This window comes from Notechis scutatus, chromosome 2, assembly GCF_049901735.1.
Source record: "Notechis scutatus isolate UNSWTSFEM ecotype Mainland chromosome 2, rNotScu1.2, whole genome shotgun sequence".
Classification (NCBI taxonomy): Eukaryota; Metazoa; Chordata; class Lepidosauria; order Squamata; family Elapidae; genus Notechis; species Notechis scutatus.
In genome coordinates this window covers 135,130,412-135,153,673 of record NC_142010.1, presented here as the reverse complement: position 1 = coordinate 135,153,673, position 23,262 = coordinate 135,130,412, and the positions used below count along the sequence as shown (strand labels likewise).

General features: G+C 41.0%; 1 protein-coding gene across 1 annotated transcript in view; it reads left to right on the top strand.

Moving 5' to 3' along the window:
* The window catches only part of CS (citrate synthase), a 37,133-nt gene extending 14,776 nt beyond the window's left edge, over nucleotides 1–22,357 (top strand). The window contains exons 2-11 of the mRNA XM_026680030.2: nucleotides 1,319–1,366; nucleotides 2,355–2,462; nucleotides 9,269–9,334; nucleotides 9,433–9,564; nucleotides 10,095–10,283; nucleotides 14,823–15,022; nucleotides 18,063–18,192; nucleotides 18,315–18,416; nucleotides 19,813–20,022; nucleotides 20,902–22,357. Coding sequence (XP_026535815.1) covers nucleotides 1,319–1,366; nucleotides 2,355–2,462; nucleotides 9,269–9,334; nucleotides 9,433–9,564; nucleotides 10,095–10,283; nucleotides 14,823–15,022; nucleotides 18,063–18,192; nucleotides 18,315–18,416; nucleotides 19,813–20,022; nucleotides 20,902–21,072 — 1,356 coding nt within the window. The 3' untranslated portion in view covers nucleotides 21,073–22,357. The remainder of the gene's footprint in view (nucleotides 1–1,318; nucleotides 1,367–2,354; nucleotides 2,463–9,268; nucleotides 9,335–9,432; nucleotides 9,565–10,094; nucleotides 10,284–14,822; nucleotides 15,023–18,062; nucleotides 18,193–18,314; nucleotides 18,417–19,812; nucleotides 20,023–20,901) is intronic.
* Nucleotides 22,358–23,262: the final 905 nt, after the last annotated feature.

Genomic DNA, 23,262 nt, shown 5'->3' with positions numbered 1-23,262 from the left:
AATGGGAAACATTCAGTACAATCCCGAGCTAATACATTCTCTTCTATTTATACTAGATGTGATTTGTAGTATTCCAAAACATATTAAACGTTCCATATGATAGAGAAATATATGAGTAGGCTGGTGCCACATATGGTAGAGAAAACAGGCTAACGATGAGATAATACCAGTATTTAACAGGTAACCTTTTTCCAGCATTAGTTCTCTTAGTTTCAGCTTGTTTTGTCATTAAGATTATAGGAAACTTGTTCATGCCCCAGGTGTGGCTGAATATGAAGGTGGGGTTGGATTACAACTGCTAAGCAGAGATGCAGTGTTGTGTGTTATTTTTAGAAACAAATTTGGAGAGGGAAAAAAAAACAATCCAAGTGTTACTCTCCCTAAGATGATTGGACTGTGAAAGTAGCAGTGATCAAAACTGACAGGAGACTGTTAATGAATACTGAGCCTCCCCTAGACATCCCTAACTTTATTGACTTTCTGGAAGTAAGTCAGGTATTTCCTGGGTGAGGCCAGGGTGAGAAAGCTGTTACAATACAGTACAATTGTTAACTTCCCTAATACTGAGGTTGTGTTAATGTTGCTGCTGCTGCTTACTGGGGAGGCCAGCTGCAACGTGCCTGTCCTATTGTTTCTCTTATTCTTTTATTTTTCTTATATGTACCCATTTCATGTATTCACAACTATGTATACACTTATACTTATTATCTTGTAAACAATTGGCAAATCAAATAAATAAAAAAATAAAAAAAATAAAATAAAAAAAAAATTCTTTCCTCAAGTGTCATCCTTTTGGATTTCTAGATCCAGATTCAACATTTTAGCAGAATCCAGTAGTGAACCAAATACATATTTGGGGTGAACAACTAATGGGAAGGCTAATAGGGTGTATTAAAAACGGAAGACTTGAATGATAAGAAATTAAATCATGAAAGATGCTCAAGAAGTTCCAAACTGAGCTGAATTTGGGGGTGCTTGAGTGTGGTTGCCGCTGGCCCATCTTAAATTACTGAGTCGGTGCTGTACATTTCTTTGTGTAACAGTAAAGAGTTTACTGGTTTTAATTTTTTGTGACTGTATTATATCATGGGTACTTAATGCTTATACATTTCAAGATCATTGTTGTACGCTGCTAAGAGTTCCTTGATTGTGATGGTTCAGAAATCCAGTACTGTATTTTCAAATCTTTTTCAGGGGAGGGGGGAAACTATGATGAAGTTAGGGGGAACAAAATTTGCTAAAGGTGCATTATAGAGCATGGAGGATTATTAGTATAAAACTAATGTTTTTTTAAGATACTACTTCTTTCTCTTTACAGAATTCATCATGTATTGTTTTTGCTGCCAGACATGCAAGTGCTTCTAGTGTAAGTTGTTTTTTCTTCTTCATTTTTTTGTAGGATGTGCAAAATTTGTTGGTTAACTATTTGAATCTTGACTATACCCAGAATCATTCTAAATTGGTGACTGCATTATTGGCACCAAGACACATGTTTGGTGTCAGTATATATTCTTTTCAAATTCAGTAGTTCCTTCCCATTGTCAATAAATTTCAGGAGATAGAGGAATAGTTTGCAAACTCATAACACGTTTCACCATTTATGTTTATGATGAGAATTCATAGTAGAACCATAAATACAGTGTTGTAGTTACTGGAGAAGGAAGAAGTGATAGTTTTTCATGTTGATTTTTAAGTTAGAAAGACTTCAGAAGCATTCCCATGGCTAGGCAAGAATGTAGTTTTGTTTATAAAGTTGTGTATTTCCATTGAAATGCTAAACCAATTGTTTTAACATATGATACCACTGATAGTCCATGTCATTTTAAGTTGCATCCAAGAAAACCAATGGAAAAAGAAAAAAGGATCAGAATACTTATAACTGTATGAATAGAAAATAGTCTCCAATCTCATCTCCTTTTGTGCTCAGGTGAAACAAGATGAGCAAAAATTGTACCAAATCACTAAATCTTTAAAAAATTAAATCAAGATTTTTGATTTCACCTTTATCAGCAAGATTATGAAACCATTAGATTAAAGCATAGGCAATTTGGTAGAACAACAAAATTGTAAATGTGAAAAATTTGAAAATGTGATCTGAAGCGAGGAAAAGGATAGAAACAACAAAAGAGATTGTGGAACGTACCAAGTGAACCAGATATCATGGTATGAGGACAAAACTTTTGTTGGTGTAAATTGCACCTAGGATTACTATAAAATAGACATAAAACAAATATGAGCAATATTTTATTTCATATGTCTACTTTTTCTCTCGTATCACTTTTCTAGGTTGGTTTTCTATCATTGACTTGTAGTTGATTTGTGATATATAACAGTAGACATTATTTTATTTTCAGAATCTGAAAGATGTTCTTGCAAATATGATACCCAAAGAACAAGCAAGACTTAAAAGCTTCAGACAACAACATGGCAATACTGTCATTGGACAAATCACTGTAGATATGGTAAGTTTCATTGCTATACAAGCAAGAGTGGAGAATACATCAATGTGCAATCAGCCTGTAGTCTGCAGGAAGTGAAAATTGTTATGATGGTACGTTGCTAGATACCTACTCTGTGTTCCAGACATTAGTATCAAGTATGGATTAAAAAAAATAGAAAATGTTTGAGTACGTGGGGAAAAAAGGAATAAGATTCAGATCCAACTGTAAGATTACATAAGAGCTCCAGAATCAGCTTGAGTGACTCAAGTGAAAAGCTGGCAAGAATCAGGACTAGAATTAACCTCTCTCTGGGATCATGGAGAACTGCTTAGGATTTGTTTCACATTGGTCTGCATTACATAGAAACAATTTTCTTTATATTTGAATGACAACAACTCTTGTTCTTGTCTCCTAGAATAGAGTGAGGCTCTTGACTTGGAACCTGCTGGTGGTGGTGGATTGATTTTAATCAAGGATGTGTCCACCTCTTTCTTCAGAGATAAGAAAAATATTTGATTCTGAACAGAAAATTATATCAGGCAGTTCAGAATCTTCAACCTGCATACATTTGATAAATTAAAGCCATTGCTTAATATATCTTCCCTGATTTATTCTGAAATGTGCATTATTTTCGTAATATGCGTCTGCTTATGAAGGAGGTACCATAACTACCGTGTTTCTCATAAAATAAGGCCGGGTCTTTTTTTTTTTTTTTTTTTTGAGCCCTGAAAAAACGGATAGGATGTCTTTTCAGGAGTGACTTAATTTCTTCCCCCACGCGCACTCACCTCTCCATGAGGTCGCCACTGGAAGCTCCCCAAAGGTAGAGTCACCAGCCGCTTCTATTGGCTGGTAGAAGCGGCCTCAGGGCGAGTACCCACACGCACTCACCTTGCCACAAAGCTGTTTCTATCAGCTGATGGAAGCTCCCCAAAGGCAGAGTCACCAGCCGCTTTGGGGTGAGGCGTGGCTGCCCGCAGGGCTCTCCTGAGAGGAGCGCCCCATGCGCACTCTCCTCGAGGCCGTTTCTATCGGCCGATGGAAGCTCCCAAAAGGCAGAGTCACCAGCCGCTTCCATCGGCTGATAGAAACGGCTTCGTGGCGAGGGGAGTGCGCGTGGGAGAGTGGCTGCAAACTTTTCTTAGCAGAAGGGAAGCAAGCTGAGTTTCTCTCTCTCTCTCTCTCTCTCTCTCTCTCTCTCTCTCACACACACACACACACACACACACACACACACACACCACCCCTGCTAGCCCTCATCCCTGCACCGGGTCAGCCAAGCCCTTCTGGTGAGGGAAGGTCTCAGCATCTGCGGGGTTCCCACCGCCGCCCTCCCCTCCCCAGGCCAGACCTTTTCCGGGCACCCTGCCAAAGTCCCAGGGCAGCTGATCTCCCTTTACTTGCTGCCGCCGCTGGTTTGGGGAGCGGGAGGGGGCCGCTGGAGAGGGAAGAAGAGGCAGCAGAGCTTGGCTACCCTTAGAAGGGAGATCGGGCGGGCTCCCGAAAGGAGACATGGGAGCGGTCCTCATGGGAATGCGGCGGGGAAGCGGGGTGAGTGTGAAAGGGTCGCCGCGGCGGCACAGGAGGGCAGGAGGGAACTGGAGTGAAGAAGGGCCAGGGAGAAGCTAAACCGTCCTTTCTATTGCTCTGGTGAGGGCCGAATATTTGCAGGGGCTGGTTGGAAAGGCCTAATTTTAGTATGAACCTTGAGTCGTGGGGGTCGGAGTTGAATGGCGAAGGCACTCTGCACATGATCCGAGGCAATCCTGCCACAGCTCACGGGTGGCACTGCTAACAGTTGGGGGGAGTCTGAGAACTTCAGCAACGCCTCCTTTTCTTTCTCTCTCTCTCTCTCTCTCTCTCTCTCTCTCTCTCTCAGCGCCTGAAAGAACACCCATCATTAACCAATTAACCAACACCAGCCTCGGAATCCCTTATTTCAGCATAATTCGGGATGAGAGAGGAGCCATAAAACCAGGGACTTGGTGCGAGGTGCAGGTTCTTTTTTTTTTTTTTTGAGTTCAATCACGAGACATTTCTGGATTTCATCGGACGTCCGAGGTGTTCAGAAGAACTTTTGAAAAACTTGCGGGTCTAACTTTGAAAAGCAATGAGTTCAGTCCTCTCAAATGGCAGAGGTTAGGGACAGTCTTTGGAGACATCCCCTCTCCTTTAGCTGAGGGAGACCTGGGCGATTTTTGGCCAAAACTGCCCCGGAGAGATTGATCAGAGAATGGACAGGAAAGCAAAACAAGAACACATTTGGGCTAAGGCCTTTTCTCCCATTCCCTCCGTCGCAATCTCACAATTTTTATCCAGACACAGATACGTGTGTGTTTTCTCTCCTGCCCCGCTGGTAGATTCAAATAAAATTAATGCGCGCTCCCCTCACCACGAGGCCGTTTCTATCAGCCGATGGAAGTCCCCAAAGGCAGACTCACCAGCCGCCTCTACCGGCCGATAGAAGCGGCTGGTGACTCTGCCTTTGGGGAGCTTCCATCGGCCAATAGAAATGGCCTCATGGCGAGGGGAGTGCGCACAAGCGCTCGCCCTGAGGCCGCTTCTATCAGCCGATAGAAGCAGCTGGTGACTCTGCCTTTGGGGAGCTTCCATTGGCCGATAGAAACGGCCTCGTGGCGCATGGGCACTCGCCCCAAGGTCGCTTCTACTGGCTGATCGAAGCGGCTGGTGACTCTGCCTTCGGGGAGCCTCTATCGGCTGATGTTCTATCGGTAGTAGATCGGGGTATTCTAGCCTAGGCTAACTGCAGGGCACTCCTAAAGCCAAGTTTTCTCCCCACCCCCCCACCCTTCCCTCCCATTTCTTTTCACCTCGTGTAGTTCTTACGAATAATGTGAGAAATGGCGGGGAAACGCATGGTTTAAATAGGCCTAAATTTTGGGGGCAGGGCTTAATTTCACCTCATGCCTAGAAATCATGCTGGGCCTTCCTGTTGGTGGAGGCCGTATTCTTGCAGAAACATGGTACCATTACCTAGACTTCAATCCTTGGAAATCTTAGTCACCTTCTGTTTTATAAAACTTCTATTCATATATGTACTGATACTTTCCATCATATATCTACAGTTCTAAATGTCTACATGCTCACATCTACGGTAGGTCATATCGGCAATAAATTAGAAGCTGAGTACTGCCTTAAATCACAGATATTGGTTGTGGTGACTGTTTCAGCTTTGGTTTAATTTCCTGCTTTAGCTTAAGATTCAAACAGTAACAGCTGATACTTCTTCACATCTAAATATCAAATCAAATGTTGCTTCCCTAACCCATGAGTTCCAATTTCCTGTAATAAATTGCATTTTCTCCTTGTTGGAAACACTCATGTGCATTCATTTTGGTTGCATATCTTAGGCTTGTTTATCCACTAGGTCTGGGCCTTCAGATAAAGTTGCAATCCTTAGGGGATTTACATATTGTTCTATGCACAAAGTAGCTAGTTTTAATGATCTCTGTCTGGACCAAAGCACATGTATTTGTTCCAGGAAGAGGCAGCTCAGAAAATGAGGAAAAAACTTTAGGACATCAGCATTAGTGGTTAAGCGAATAGGGAAAGGAAGGAACTGAGAAGATTAGCAAGCAGGCTAGTACACAGGCCCAGGTGTAGGAGAACGTGACACATGAGCCCCCAAAGCCTTGCCCTAATCATGTGGTAAGTCACCTCCAGATTTTGTTTTGACCAAAGCCTGAAGCAACCAAAATGTTCCCGGTTTTGGTCCTGCCAAACTGGAGCCCGAACTCTTTGCAGAACTGTGAAACTCCTTGCAGTCAAGGGAGGACATGTTTTCTGCATGATGCACTTTGCTAGCAGGCACCTAGTTTACTATTCCTCATCTCTAGACAGGCTTTTTCCTCATTACAAAAATCACTTTAGGTTGAGAAGAGGCAACAGCCTTCAGTGTAAATGTCTGGGTCAGTTTCTGTGTTCACATGGGCACAAGATAAAACGGATGAGTTCCTCACATAAAAAATAAGAAGATAAATTGGTGTGGTAGGATTGTACTGGTAGATAGGAGGAGTCATCTGGAGACAGGAAAACATGATAAAAAACAGGGTAGTGTTTTATAGTTGTGCATTTTGTCTTTATTCTGTTTCTGTTTCTTTAAAATTGTATGTGACTGATTATTGATTCACTTGTGTATGTCTTTTCTGAGTGTTTTCTTTTTCTGAAGTAGGTGCTTTGTTGTGCTTTAGGGAGAAAAGGGTGAGATTTGACATTGGGCTCAGGTCCCAGTTCTGTCTTGACCAGCTTGTTTTTCTCTGATTACGTAAATGAATCAGTAAATTAAGTCTTGAAGTTAAAAAAATATGTTTAAGAAAATGACTTTAGAGTCTTCTCCTCTACATTTGTTTGGCTTTTAGAATTTTTTTTCCTGAATTAGCATGCTTATCCTCCCCTGCAGTTATTTTATGGGAGCCTTGGTGGCATGCTGTCAAACTTCCAAAAGCTTATAATCCCAGGCCAAGGAGGAATAGCAACGTATTCTTGTAGCATTCCACTTCCTCTCCCAAAAAATGCCATGGGAAGGAGAGGTACAAAAAAAGTGAGAATGTGGGGAACTAGCTAGAGAGGGCTCTAGAGGAAACATACTACAGTATCAGAATTCTTTTCAGTTAGGATTCAGGCCCAGTCAGAGGACAGAAATTGTATTGTTCATTCTAGTACATGACCTTCGCTATGACTTTGAATGGTGGAGTGCCTCTTACCTAATCCTATTAGATCTTTTCACAGCATTCAGTATCACCATCAAACACATCTTGTTTGGACCATATATAAGAGTTGAAGACTCAATTTTGACAATTCTCCTCCTTTCTGAATAGACAATTCTACTCAGTGGTGCTGGGGGTGGAGGGGTGGGGAGAAAATGCTCAAGCCCTTGGGTCCTCTGGTATGATACCCCACAAGGCTCAAGCCTTTCCTCTGTGCTATTTAACATCTTTATAACATTGCTGGAAGAGGACAGCTGGTGCCGTGATGCCATGAGTATGCCGAAGACATTTAGCCCTTCCATCATCATCTCAGATTGTGCCAGAGATGGTATAGAAGTCCTGACTCGATGACTGGAATCTGTGAGGAACTTCAGTTATGCCCCTCCAAGATGGAGCTGCTGTTTGCCCATAAACATTAGAGCACAGTGCTAAGATTGAGCCTAGGATTACTCTGGAGGGAGGTCATGCTTGTGAAGGAGGTCATCTTTGACTAGGGGAGCCAACTGGATTTCTGGCTTCTGATTAAGCAGCAGGTGGAAGCAGTGGCTAGGGGAGCTTTCACCCAATTTATGCACCGCTTAATCCTACTTAGATCAGGGTGCCCTGGTGAGGGTAACTCATACTTTGATTGCTACTCAGTTGGAACATTCTTAATATGCTCTATGTGCCTTTGGAAATGACCCAGAAGTGCAACGGATGCAAAACACAGTGACAAGAATGCCAATGGGAGAATCCCATAAATCTACAGTAACATCTCAATAAAGTTGACATACTGGTTACCAGTAGGCTCCCAGGCTCAATTACATCAGGCAGCAGGTTGCTAGAACAAAATTTGTCCATGTGAAGATTCATGTAAAGAAGGTCTTCTAAAAGTCCCCCTCTCCTACAAGGTTCATTGGGTATAAACAAGATAGGAGGCCATTTCCATAGTAGCCGTTTTGTGTATTGCAAGGTTTTGTATTCCCTACCTCCATAAATACATGTAGCCCCTACACTCTTTGCTGTTCAAAAGCAAATGGCAAGTATCCTCTGGCTTAAGCTGAATGGGGGAGGTCAAGATACCTTCATGTTTTTCTGATGTTTGTTGTTTTAATTTGAATCTATTTGCTCATTGCCCAGAGTCCTTGGTGATTAAGAAAGCTCAGAAATACTGACAGATAAAAGAAATAAATGCTGACATTACTGTCCCAAGGTCTAGTTTTTCTTGTTCAGCTTTCCTCAAGCCATTCCATGCTAATGAGGATAATTATGTCTCTTATTATTCACTCCAAGTATATCCGTGACAGTTTGGCTTAAAGAAAGTTGTAGTTGAAACATCCAGAGAGTACCAGCTTGAGAAAGTTATTTATAGAAGCCTTTGGAAAAAGTTTAGGAAATTTCATTTTCTGACATTGTGCACAGTAGTTGATGTTAAAGTTTAACTAGTCAGGAAAAGCCTAGTCATGATTAAGCATGCAGCAATGTCGCTGATTTTATTTGTAACCCAGTTCTAAAGTGTGGAGCTGCAAAATAGTTTTCTTGATTTCTACTAACTTCCTAGGCTGTACTGAACTGTGTTTTTAATTAATCTCATTAGTTGCTTTTAAACTGATGTCCTGTGTAATCTAGTGCAAACTGGATGTGAAATATTTTAGTAGGTTTTCTGAGTGCCAGTTGGAAAGCTAGCCTTGATTGAAGCTGCAGTCAAAAAGAGGATAGAAAGGGGGAAAATTAAGACAAATAGGAAGCAAGAGACACTATTAAAACTTATCACTGTTGTGTTTCAGAGTGCCAAAAGTAATGAAAAATGTGTAATAAAACTTGGGAATAATTCTCTACCAATTTTTCTATGATGCATAAAAAGTGAAATATATGCAAAAGTATGTCAACAAGCCAACTACAAATATGACTTAAATCACCTCAGATTGAATGGAAAAGGGGAATTTGGAGAAACTAGGAAGCCTGAAGACTTCTGTCAAATACTGTCCAGTCAGATATTTTGGGGGACAGACACAATCCAAGAAGGCAGTAATTTTTCTGCCTTCAGCATTTGTGTCAGCTAGAGAATTAAGTTGAAGGCAATTTTTTTCTTTGTTTTAAGTAACTCTCCTTGTTCTCCAGGTCTACGGTGGCATGAGAGGTATGAAAGGACTAATATACGAGACCTCTGTCTTGGATCCTGATGAGGTAAGAAGGGCAGAATTGGTGATATTACTTTTGTAATTAGCTCTTAGCCTCTCCGTTGAAATGTGGTTTCTTATCCTGCTTCTGGGATTGGTTTTTAGGGCATTCGTTTCCGTGGCTACAGCATTCCTGAGTGTCAGAAGCTGCTACCCAAAGCCCCTGGCGGTGCAGAGCCTCTTCCTGAAGGGCTGTTTTGGTTACTGGTGACAGGAGAAATTCCTACCCAAGAACAGGTAATAAGACATGGCAAAGATTGCTGTCATCTCAATGTAAACCGCTTCAAACTTGATTGCAGAAAGTACGACTTCCGCAACAGTGGTCAATGCCTGGAATGCACTACCTGACTCTGTTGTTACATCCTCTAACCCCCCACTCCTTTAACCTCAAACTAATCACTATTGACCTCACCCATTCCTAAAAGGTCTGTAAGGGGCATGCATAAGTTCACCATCGTGCCTCCCATCCCTGTTCTATTGTCCCCCTTTATTCGTACCTATTTCCTGTATTCTTACTCATGTTTATACTTATATCTATTATCTTGTAAGCGATTGACAAATCAAATAAATAGATAAATAAAATAAGTGTTCATCCCATTTAAGTGATCTGCACAGTGATTGTGCAACCTTTTTTGTGTCTGGAGAACTGCTGGGGAAAACAATAAGAGCTCTTATTGTATAAGAGCCAAGATCATGGAAGACTGGTGTTAGATAGCACTTTCCCCCCCTAGCTATAGATGTGCAACGTTGTTGTTTTCTTTACTCAGGTGACTTGGGTGTCTCGAGAGTGGGCTAAGAGAGCAGCCCTGCCTTCCCATGTAGTGACTATGCTTGACAACTTCCCCACCAACCTTCATCCCATGTCACAACTCAGTGCTGCTGTCACAGCTCTCAACAGCGAGAGCACTTTTGCCCGCGCCTACTCTGAGGGAATTAGCCGGACCAAGTACTGGGAGGTAAGCTACAAACAGCAAGCTTTCCACAAGTGTCGGTAGAAGAGGTTATAGAAATGACTTCCAGCTTGGCGCTGTTATGAATGTGTGTACCTCTACCGTGGCAGGATTTTCTTCACCATTTGATTGTGCTACCTAGAATTAAAAACCAGAGTTACATGTTGGAAATTGTATGCATGTATGTATAAACAGAAAATGCAAAAATGAATGGTCTTGGCTGTGCCATAGAACAATTATAGTTCACAGTGCACTCACTGTCTTGTACTTGTTTTTCTCTGCACTTCTTTTTAAGGCTGAAAATATAAGACTGCCTGTTAAAATGTAGAAACTGGAGTAACTACCTTTTGATAGTTTTTGTTGGTCAAAGCTTTATTGTGCTCTTACAACTAACTAAAGTACAACTAAAGTCACAGCAAAATCTGAAGATTGTTTCTTCAGAGTCTTTTTATTGCACCTGCTAATTGAGAACTTTGTATATGATGTATGTAAACGTTGCTAAATACAAATTTGATTCTAGGATTTGCTAACGTTAATTACTATGCTGCTAACGTTAATTACTATGCTGCTCAAATTATCAAGGTTTTGATAGGGATGTAAGCTTACCTCTCAGCAATTGCAAAGGAAAGAAATCTAGCCAGTTAACTTTCCTAAATTCTGAATGAGTACTGCTGTATTCTAACCATTCAGTTAGCCCAGTCATCAGCTTTTCTTTCCTGATGGTTCTGTTACTGTTCGGTCATTTCAGGGTCTTTGTGACCAAGTAGACATAATTTTCCTAAGATTGTCCAGTTAGCACATGGTAAATGACAAGAGTCAGCATAGCATGTGACCTTGGTTCTCAATCTCTGGGCTCCGACCCTGACTGTCCTGGTAATATGAGACCTTGAGCGTAATGACATGTGCTCTGACCTGACTTACACTGTGTGTGCGCACACACCCTCTGAACTGAAGCAAGGAGACTTTGGCCTGGCTGTATAGATCTTTTATCTGCCATGAGTTGTTGCTGTCTGATTTGCAAATGGCAGGGGGTGGGGAGACGGTGCTAAATTTGCTTTGGCTGCCCATTAACTGTAATCTTTCCAGCATACTGAGGTTTGAAACTGAGGAGTCTTGTCAGAAGAGAATAATTTCTTTCCAAAGAAACTATTTTGGTTCTGTCCTTGCCATTGATGATGTCTTGTCTTGAAGTGAGGTGAAGAATGAGATCCTGTGGACTTTCAGGATGCACTCCGTTTCCCTTCTCTGCCTTGTCAGTTTTCCATAGAGCAGGGCTGTCAAACTTCCGTCTTGTGGGCCAGATGCGCCACGCGCTGGCCACACCTATGCCTGGTTTACTGAAGGGGAAAAAAGTCCTGATATGTCACATGATGATGACGTAATGACATGGGTTTGACACTCCTGCCAGAAAGAGAGAGAGAGGAGAGAGAGAAAGAGAGAAGAAAGAAAGAAAGAAAGAAAGAAAGAAAGAAAGAAAGAAAGAAAGAAAGAAAGAAAGAAAGAAAGATTCCTGCACCTCCTTCTCATAGAAAACAGCTGCATGAAGGACACAGCAACCAGATTTAGCAGCTGCTTGGTCAGTGAATAACTTCCTTCCCAGAGCGTTCACTCTGCAAAAACAAAACCAGTTGCCGTAGAATGTAAAATTGGTACAGGTAGTCCTCGACATACAACAGTTCATTCAGTGGTTGTTTGAAGTTACAATAGCAAAAAGTGCAAAAAGTGACCAAGCACTGTTTTTCAAACATACGACCATTGCAGCAGCCCCATGTGATCAAAATTCAAACGCTTGGTAACTGACTCATATTTATGATGATTGCAGTGGTCATGGGATCTCATTGTGCGACCTTCTGACAAGTGAAGTCAATGGGGAAAGCCAGACTTATTTAACAGCCGTGTTACTAATGTAATACCTGCAATGATTCACTTAACAACCCTGGCAAGAAAGCTCATAAAACAGAGCAAAAATCACTTAACAAATGTCTCATTTAGCAAAAAAAAAAAAAAAGCTGGGCTCAATTATGATCATAAGTCGAGGACTACCTGTACTCCTAACTTCATCCTATGAGGGACAGCTGATACCACCACCTTGCAGGAATGCCAACTGGAAGCTGAGCTCCCTCAAGTCTTCCCCATCAGTGATAGACTAACCGAGAGAGAACATGTAGGCTCATCATCTTTCAGCTATTTCTCATTGTGGCTCCAAATTACTTGACTAGTTCACATCTTCTGCAATTGTGGAGAAAAGAATGATGTGGAGAAAGATATCAGAGATGTGGGCAGACTTGAGTAGGGCTGCTTCTAAAATGCTCACTGGATGAACGGGCCAATCAGGTTTGCTGGATTAGGTCCATTGATTGGAGGTTCCCCAACTCTTATGTTGAAACATGCTCTGAAATGACTTCCTGTTCCTGCAGCTAGAAGGGAAATGGATCGTTCTTCCAATTTGAGGGCAAAAAGACACTCGAAATAGATGTGATTATTCCTATAGCAGCTTTCTGCAACTGTCTCCCTGGAATTGCCCAGGTGCCTTCTGCAGTTGAAGCATGATCCTCAGAAAGGCAGAATTGTCTTAAGAGATGGTACATGTGTACCCTCTCACAGCATCTTTTTGCATTTTAAGTTTGTTTGTATACAGAATTCTCATATTTTTGACAGAGCCTTTTTTAGGTAATCAGTACTGGCCATTTGATTGCTAGTATAAACGCTTCCGTTGGCATTCCGTTTTGCCATTTTTTTCAACTCCTGTCAATATTGAGTCCTGCAAAATATTTAAACCACATATTCATTGCCAGCTGCATTATGTTAGAGGTGGTGATAAGTTACTGTTTCAAAAGTGCTCTTTATCTAAATCTCTGCAGAGCAACAAAAATGAAAATAGCTGGAATCTGATCCTAGATTCTGGTGTGTTTTTTTAATTTCTTAAATAATGCCCTCCTGTCCACTTGTTCTCTGTTTTCCATCCAACCTATGAATTGCCTTGACTGTTCTGCTGCTTCCTTGTCAGTCCCATGTTTGATAGAGTTTCTCTGAGCTGTTCACACTCTGTTATGTGTCTGCTCTTTTCTCTTCCCTTACCTTAAACTATTTTTTTTAATTTAATTTCCTCCTGCCAGGCCCTTTAGTTATCCTTCCTTTTCGAATGTTATAATAACAGATTAACAGACAATCAGAGTTGGAAGGGACCTTATAGGTCATCTATTCCAACCCCCCGCCCAAGCAGGAGACCCTACACCATTTCTGACAAATGGCAATCCAATCTCTTCTTGAAGGTCTCAAGTGATGGCGCTCCCACAACTTCTGAGGGCAAGTTGTTCCATTGATTGTTTGTTCTCACTGTCAGAAAGTTTCTCCTTATTTCCAGGTTGAATCTCTCCTTATTCAGTTTCCATCCATTATTCCTTGTCTCGCCTACAGGCACTTTAGAAAATAGATCCCAGGAGTACAGGAATGGCAACATTCATTTTGCTGAGTTATGCTTTGGCTTCGTGGTTGCTATAATGTCCTCCCCATGTGCCCTTCCCATATGATCAGATTTTGAACAGATTTGATCAGATTTAGCATTGTGACCTCTTTATCGGGTCAGCTGCTGTAAGAAGTAACCCGGCACTTGTGTGATGCCACAGTTGCAAAACATACAGCTGGGATGTGAAATCCTGCTTTGGAAAGAGAGAGAGAGAGAGATGCGTTCAGATAATATTGCAAGTGATTTTTCAGTTCTGGGTGTGTCCTCCAATTTGCAGTGGGCAGATGGAATGTGCCAACCAGCAGAAGATCAGGAGGATTGGCACGTTTATCCCACCAGACTACTCAATAATGCTGAGTAGGAATAAGGACCGAAAGTCCAAATGGGGAATGCAAAACAAATCCAGGAGATGACGGGTAGCAGTGGTACTCACTGCTACCCATCCCCTTTACCATGGGTGTTTCTTCTTTAGTCTTTACGAAGGCTCTTGGTAGTAGTATTTATTAGCAAATTCAGGTACTTAAGCAAGTAAGAGACAAGAGCTTTCCAGCCCCTTAACGATAATCTTATAATGGTCTTAACAATTCCAGCAGGGAAGACCTGCTTATTTATTTATTTGTTTAAAGCATTTATATAGCTATATTTAGCCAACTCTGGGCAGCTCCCAATCAAAGATTAAAAAACATATAAAAACATGATAAAAACTAAAGAACACAGCCAGTTACAACGTAATACATGAAAAACAAGAAAAACCCAGAGCCAAACTCTGCTAATGTGCCATCATCTAATCTTTTTCCAAAGCTTCGGGGGGGAAACTAGGTCTTTTTCCAAAGATTGTGGGGGTGTGGGGGGGACAGGTCATCTAATCTTTTTCCAAAGCTCCAGGAGGAAAATCAATCTTTAAAGCCTTACAAGAGGCATATATTCTTAGACGAAGAATATCTTTAAAACTGCATATGAGCTTGCCTTAACTGAAACTTCCGCAGTGGGGGGTCTGCTTCGCAGATCACGTGCTGCTGGGAGAATAGCCTTGTAAGCAAGTCTTCCCAATCCTCCTCTTTTCTTGTTTTGCCTTGTAGTTCATCTATGAAGACTCAATGGACTTGATTGCCAAGTTGCCTTGTATTGCTGCAAAGATCTATCGCAATCTCTACCGTGAGGGTAGCAGCATTGGCGCCATTGATCCCGCCTTAGACTGGTCATACAACTTCACCAACATGCTGGGCTACACTGACCCCCAATTTATTGAACTTATGCGGCTCTACCTCACGATTCACAGGTAAGCCATGCCTATATGAAAGTCCTGGATCCTCTGGGTACATCTACAGCTACAGGCTGAATTGAGCAGTGGAGAAAGATAGAGCTCTTTTTTTCTTTTTCTTTTTTTTTTGGGGCGTGCAGCTGGTTGATAATTGTAAAAAAAAAAAAAAAGCTCCAGGAAAGTGGGTGAAATCACTACCCAAAATTGCAGAGAGAGGCTGCAGTTGCAGTTCTGGGTATTGTATGAGCTGTTACAGGAGTAATCCACATTTTTCCAGTGGCTACTTCCAGTGTGGTTAAATTTGGAGGTATAGAAGTATCAGCAGATTTAAGTCGTGGATGAAAATACAGATAATCCTCACTTACTGACTGTCTTGTTCAGCAACCAAAGTTATGATGGCACTGAAAAGGTAGGTTTACAACTGGTTCTTAGATTTGTGGCTCTTGCAGTGTCCCAGTGGTCACAATTGAGGTGTTTTGCAACCAGCGTACATTTACAACAGTCACAGCATCTCACAATCATGATTGCTATTTGTGATCTTCACAAATTGGATTCCTCCAAGTAAAGTCAGTGAGCAAGTCAGCAGGAAGTCACAAATTGCAGTCATGCGATGCTGGACTTAATGACAAGCTGTGGTATTCTTAATAACTACAGTGGAACTGTCATAGGTCACATGATGTTTCACTTAATAACTGCATCACTTAGAGATAGTTGCCAGCCCCAATTGTTGTCAGTAAGTGAGGAGTAACATGGTTGGGTTCATATATTCTTGTTATGGTCACTTAATTATGGTTTGTCAAGTAAGCCATACATTTTGATTTATGAACCACAAAAGGAAGCCAAAATCGAATAATCCACATTATAATTTTGCATGATGTTTGAAGGTGTTTCAGTGTCTTTGAGGACATTGTTAGCCAAAGGCATAATATTTAACTGTCTGATTTCAATGGTAGCATAAGCTCCTGACTTCAGTTCACTACATAGTTTCACTCTTTAAGAGCTCTTGAGTTAGTCAGGAGCTCTGGAAGTTACAGTTGCTTAGACTGTCAACAATATTGATCTAAATAAACTTGCTGAAGCTGCTGATGTTAATGAATAACTCCACCTAGTGGCAAAGAACATTTTTTTCAACAGAAAATTGCCTAATACAAATGTTTGAATATTCTTATACATTCGTATATGTCTGGTACAAACGACCATGATGAAAAAAGCTTGAAGTGTGCCATGGCACAAATCCTAGCTTTGCATTCTAGTCCTGACATCAGATGTGTGTATAGGTCATCTGGTTTTGCATCCTGATACATCTAATTTTTAAGCAGCTTTTATGGGACTTCTCTGTACACGTGGGTCTTGTCACTATATTTTTTCCTATAATTCCTAGTTAATTTTGTCAGACAGTCAGTAAAGGAATGCTGTGTCATGCTTGCTTTTTAAAAACTAAAGTCTGCAGTATTGTAGGATTGCAAAGAAGGATTGCATTAACATTGTAAAGGCATTCATATAATTTAGAATAAAGATAGACAGTTTAGAGTCTTTATGTCAAAATTTGAATGCAAATTCAAAATTCCTCCAAAAGTTATCACAAATAATAATTGTTGGTGCAATTTAAAATAAAAAGCCCTAAGATGAACTCAGATCCTACTGACTACATGGCACATGAGAGAGGGAAACATTCCAAAAAGTTTACAGCGGGGGGGGGGGAGGGGGGGACGACAGCCTCCCATTCCCTTTTTTGAAGGGAAGGAGGGAACAAAAATATGCATTTTTTATTTTTATACCATCTTTTACTGAACTAAATCTACTTTGGTAATCTACTTTAGTATTTTAAGAACATAACATAATATGTATACTTTGGTTTATTAATACATTTAACCATATGGGGTACATTTACTACCTGTAAAATTCTAATTTAGTCTGATAGTTTGATTGAATTTACTTTAAAGTGTGTTAAACATTTTCTTTTGGCATTTCTTTGGGCTTCTTCTGTTCTTGAAAGCCTCATCAAAGCAGATCCACTGACATCCAGATCAAAATTTAGCACTGGATAAGCCCTCAAGCAAATCAAACACTGATTTTTTTAAGGGCTGAAAATGGTGATGCCTACCTCCAGGACACAGGATAGTATTTGGCTATTGCCTTGGAAAATTCTCCTGCAGTGCTAGTTCTCTAAGTACTGTCAAGTTCTGATATTCTTAATAAAAGACTTCCTATAATGAAATACAGATAGTCTTTGTGGGTATGATGGCAATTAGGGCTGGAATTTCTGTCACAAAGCAGTGTAGTGGTAAAGCATGGCATCCCTTAGCAACAGCAATTCCATTCATCTTCGTTGGCGTTTTAACCCAGAGGCTGGGTGCACCATTAAGAGAGGACCTCATACGACTGGAGTCCTGGGAAAGCAGGTCAGTGGGTGAGAGCTATGGGCAGGTGAGTTAATGCTGAAGATGTGTGCTAAGGAGCATGGGTTGAAGGCAGGTGGGCTGACAGAAACTACAGAGGGTGGCCTGATAGGGACCACTAGGACTAGCTGTAATAGAAAAAAAATGAATAAAGAATAGCAGTGTATAGATGTCTTGCCTTTCTGCATTCACTATTCTAAAGAAAAATATTTTATTACACTTTTCTTTTAATTATTAAAAATCAATTTTAAGAAAAGCAAAACCCTGAGGGGAATATTTCCCCCCTAATTTTTCCTATTTTACAGCATGTCCATGTAGTGTTCGTCATTTAAATTTAATTAAATTGAGTGATTGTTTTTTTATGTTGGCCTCACTTACGTTTTTTGAAGTGCAACCCAGGCTTAACAGAGTCTGTCTGGAATTGGGTGCTGCCAAAACTGAATTAATTAAAAGCAATTTTGCCCCAAGAATTGACCAATGACTAAAAGCCGGCTTCAGTTCTCCACTTCAAGTATTCTTCAGGGGGGAGATGTTGGTGAATATTTATTTTTTTATACTTGGCCAAATTCTTTCCACCTCTGTAGATAACAGCTGTAAGCTGGCTAGCCCAAAATGCCGATAACTCTCTCTCTCCTCCCCTCTCTCCTTTCCTTTTGCAGTGACCATGAGGGTGGCAATGTCAGCGCTCACACTAGTCATCTTGTGGGCAGCGCTCTCTCTGACCCTTACCTAGCTTTTGCTGCAGCTATGAATGGCCTGGCTGGGCCTCTCCACGGTCTCGCAAATCAGGTAAGAGACATGTGATCCAAAAGCCTTAGTTAACTTTGCACTGTGGGCAGAGCTTTTGAGGAGCTGCTGCTACTTTTTTTCTTTTCTTACAATGTCATCAAATCTCACTACTTTTGATACAGGAAGTGCTGGTGTGGTTGACAAACCTACAGAAGGAACTGGGTGAGGATGTATCTGATGAAAAACTGAGGGACTTCATTTGGAACACTTTGAACTCCGGCAGGGTAAGTGCAGTGGTTAACTAGGGGAAAACGCTTCTCTGCTTGAGATGTTGGAGAATTGCTACCAGTCAGTGTATACAAATTTGGGCAGAGCTGATCACTTCTAAACTAGTGCCCCTAACTGTCCAGATGTGGTGGGTTCTAATTTGCAGCATTCCTAGGCAGCCGATAAATACAGACCAATAATATGAGCTTCTGCTGTACAAGATGGAGCAGAATTGCTTTATCTGGCTGAATTGTCCAGGCAAATTCAACAGGGATACCACAAAAAGGTAGTGGTTGAGCCAGAAAATTAGTAGACCATAACTGAAAAACTTTAATTTCCCAAGGCAGAATAGTAGGACATGGGTTATACATTAGAAACATTTAAATTTTGCATAATTCACCTTTGTAATTTAAGGGAGTATACTCCCCATATATTGTGTTTCCCATCTAGACAGATAAAAAGACTTGGGATGATGGTGGGAAAGAAATAACTGGTACCATCATCAACTTACCCCTATGAGATCTTTCTCCCAGACGCCAATTAGAAAATGAGAGCTAAAATAGATAGATATGATGGCTTGATTATGATATACATATGTCCTAACAAACTGTGTTCTATGGTATGTTTTAAAATATGCTATTGGGACAAGAAATCAAAATTATAGAGGTATGAGTGCCCCTAGTTTAAGGAATAGCTGGATTCAGACTTTGCACTAAAAATCGTGGCTTGTTTTAATATGGTTTGTAGAAAACTCCATGACTATGTTTACACCAAGCAAGCTGTTATGATTTAATCAGTCTGTATTCATTCCAATAGATATTTCAGTGAATCACCTCTGTGATTCATGGCAGGCAGGCAATGGATGGACAGACAGACTAGCATTCTGCAAATGCCAACTCTGGCATTCTCAATTTAAAAATACCCCCAGGCCCCACAGCCATTCTTTAAAATATATGGATGGCAGCATTTTGTTATTTCATTTAGAAATATGTTCCCCTGCTGTTTCTTCCCACTGTTGATTGGAGCAGTATACTCAGTACTCAGTCATAGGAACCATTGTAAGGTGAAGCTGAGGTATGATTCCACAGAAAGATAGGTTTATCCTTTCTAAAACAAAGAAAGAGTTGTGCTAGTAGTACTCAGGTCTTCTGTAGAGCTGTGATCGTTGGTGATCAGTCATTGGAAAGGAAGCACAAGAACCTGTTGTTCACGGCCTCCCCGCATTGTTCTGTACGCGAGAAAATTTTGGTGCTCCACAGATAAATTATTTGCATTTTTTATATTGCACTAAATACTATTTATCCTTTAAAAAAATTCATATTAGTGGTCCACGGGATTTAAAATTATGAATGTAGTGTTCCCTGAGGTCTAAAAGGTTGGTGATCCCTGCTCTAAGCAACATTCATATTGTAGGTGGTTCCTGGCTACGGACATGCTGTACTGCGGAAGACCGATCCGCGCTACACCTGCCAGAGAGAATTTGCTCTCAAGCATCTTCCCAAAGATCCTCTCTTCAAGCTAGTAGCTCAGTTATACAAGATTGTCCCTAATGTGCTTCTGGAGCAGGGAAAGGCCAAGAATCCTTGGCCCAACGTGGATGCACATAGTGGAGTCCTGCTACAGGTGAGTTGCTAATTCTAATATCTTTCCTTCTTGAAGGATAGGGTGGAAGACCTTTGCTTATGCATTCAGGTGCAAGCTAAAATGAATGGCTGTGCTAGATGAAATTGTGGTCACAAAGGATGATATTCAGAGAATATATTGTAGAAGGTGCTATGGTATTCTTCTATGCTAATGGTTTGGAAGGGCCTCTTGGCCACTGATTAATCAAAGACAATTTGATCAAGAAACCTCAGCCAGTGTGAACACTCACAGTTGAGAGAAATTTGTGTATGTTAGTCAGACTGTCTCAGCATTTAGCTTACTCTACCTATTTCATTGCTTTTTTTCCTTCTTAATGGCTAATTTCCAACATTTAAAGAGTTTGAAGCACCATAGCCTCCTGATTTCTTGCCTGGTGCCTTAACCACTAAACCAAATGCTGCCACAGAAATAATTCATGGATGGGTTTTTTGCAACATGAAAATGTGCAAGTCATTTTCCTCCTTAGTACATTTAGATTGATGTGCTAACTTATCCAATAAAATCAGACTATAATGAAATAAAAATGACCAAAATCCTTTTCTGCCCAATTGTCAAAATCCACTCTGTAGGGGGATGCATTTGCATCTTTCATATTACCGTATATAGTTTAGAAGGACAGGCTCACTTGAATTAGACACTTGGCTAGTGGGAACTAATGTTGTTTTGAGCAGGGATTAGGCATGAAAAGAAATGAGGAGACTCTGAAAGACGTGCAGCAGAACCAACATCCCAGCCAGATTTAAGTTAATTAGGAGGAAAAGCTTTTGAAATCTGCCTTCCCTCTTGTTTGGTTGTATGTGGAAATATTGCTCGGTTTGCCTTCTAACCATTATTTTTTTTTCCCCACCTTCTCTGCAGTACTATGGCATGAAGGAGATGAACTACTACACTGTGCTGTTTGGTGTGTCTCGGGCCCTCGGTGTTCTGTCACAGCTCATCTGGAGTCGGGCCCTGGGCTTCCCACTGGAGAGACCAAAATCCATGAGCACAGATGGGCTGATGGTGCTTGTGGGTGCAAAGTCTGGTTAAAAGCAAGGGAAGTGGCAGGGGTTTTAGAACTATTGAGGGAATGATAGAGACAATGCAATTTTTTGTTTGTTTGTTCAAAGGGCCTTGAAAAGATCCTTCCTTTGAGGCACACGGCCATCACTTTTTTCCAGGTTATTTATGAAATAAATGCAGATAAAGCTAGATTTTTATTACCCCTCCCCTCCACACATTACCTTAATTGTCACCAAAAGTTAGATTCAGAAGGGCAAGGCCTCCCTCCCATGTCCCTTTCTCCATAGGCAGCTCTTCCCAACCTGAGCTGATGCCCAAAGCTAAAGAAAGTGCTCCTTTCCAGTTCAAATTCATTTTTGTTGCCCCAGGTTGTACCACCAGGAGTAGAGGACACACTGCCCCTTTCTAAAATCATGTCATTACCACACGCTGTGTTGAACCATCTTTCATCTCTGTACGGATGGGGTGTTCTGCATTTGAACAATGTGCTCCTTTTTAAGCCACCTTGGGAGTGTTGCTTTTTTATCAGTGGGTGAGAAGGAGGGATGGTCCTCTCCTTCAAGATGTCCAGCCTTCTTCCCATTTTGTGCTATTTTTATTCTGTTATAGCGTGAAACAATGGATTTATGTTCTTAAAAAGATAGCAAAGATGATGCCGGCACAGCTGAAGCTTGAGCCACCATAATAGCGTGTTGAACAAATATTGCTTACCTCTTTGTCTAACAAAGAGGGACGGTTTGCTTTTTTTCTCCTCAAACTACCACAAAGTCTGGATTCCCTTCGGGCCCACCCTCTTCTCCCAAATGAATATTTCCTCCTCAAAAATCCTGATTTTGTGTGGGATGGTGCTTTGTTTCCCAAATCAGAGCTATAGTGATAGCTATAGCCAGGAACAAAGCAGCACCTTACAAGTTGCAAACCTTTCTCCTATTTTCTTTCCCCCTCACCATTAACTTCTGTGTCAGAGCGGTGAAATTGAAAAAGTGGAGTGGAGGTTGCCTAAAATACTGGTAATGCTTCTATAATTGCAGTTGTGAACATGCTACAAAGTGGCATTAAACCAGTTGCCACCATTTTGAGACAAAATCCGCCTCCAGGCCTCCTTTCCTCTCTTGAAAGGACTTCATACACTCCTACCAATGTTTGTTTTTCTGTGTTTGTGGGAAATCCTTTGTCCTATAACCTCAAAAGATTTAAAAAAAACCTCCACTTAAGCTGAAGATGCAGGGTAAGTGCCTGTGTAAGCATCAGCTTCCATTGCAAACTTTGGATGGTTCTGTATAAACTGAAAAATAAATGTTTTTATTAACAAGTTACAGTGATGTCGTCCTTTCCCCCTCCCCCTGCAGAACATGTAGCTTTTATCTCTGGAGCTTTTTACCATTACTCTCACACCCCACCCATTTTGACCAGAATATTTGATTTCTTTACAATACTGCAGTGAGGCAGTAAATGGAATAACAAAAGCTGCTACACGTGGAAAGGTGGGGCAGCTCTGAGAATGACTGGTTAAGGAGAAGAGCTGTTCTGTGTAGTAGTTTTTCCTTTCATTGTTTCATGCCTACCTGCTTTGAATGCAGCAGTGTTTGGGATCCTGAAAATGTGCATTACAGTGCAATCTGATTCGGCTTCCTTGTTGATTTCCTCAGTACTGCCATCCTGAAATCTGACTTTTTTGCACTCTGAAGAAGCCTGGATCAGAAAGCAGTAGGGAATCCTACTGTCCAGTTCTGATTTATTTGCTCATCAGGGATCTTACATATCACATAATGCTAAATCAAAAATGGTCCCCCCCATTCCCCTCCCCCTTCATTTGGCTCCTTCAGCCAATCAGAAGTATACATGTATGTGCTTGCTTGACCCTCATGAAATTATGTCTGGGTTGACGCTCTTGCTATATTTCCCTGTATTGAATATTTGCACAGTTGCTTGTCACCAAAGTAGAAAGATAATGCAAATTGTTAGATTTGGTTTTATCTTAATTCCTTTGAGTTGTTAGTATTGACTTGCCATTCTGTGCTGGTTGGAGACAGTTAAAAATGTGAATGGGAACACGGATTTCCCACATCTAAATTATATGTGGTCCTATCTGTTTTTGAAAGATTGTATTGCCAAAATTTGGTCATTTGACATAATATTTGAGGGGAACACAGATAAATGTTCTATGTTCCAGAAACAAATCTTCCCATGTTGATATTAAGAAAATACATCAAAGTA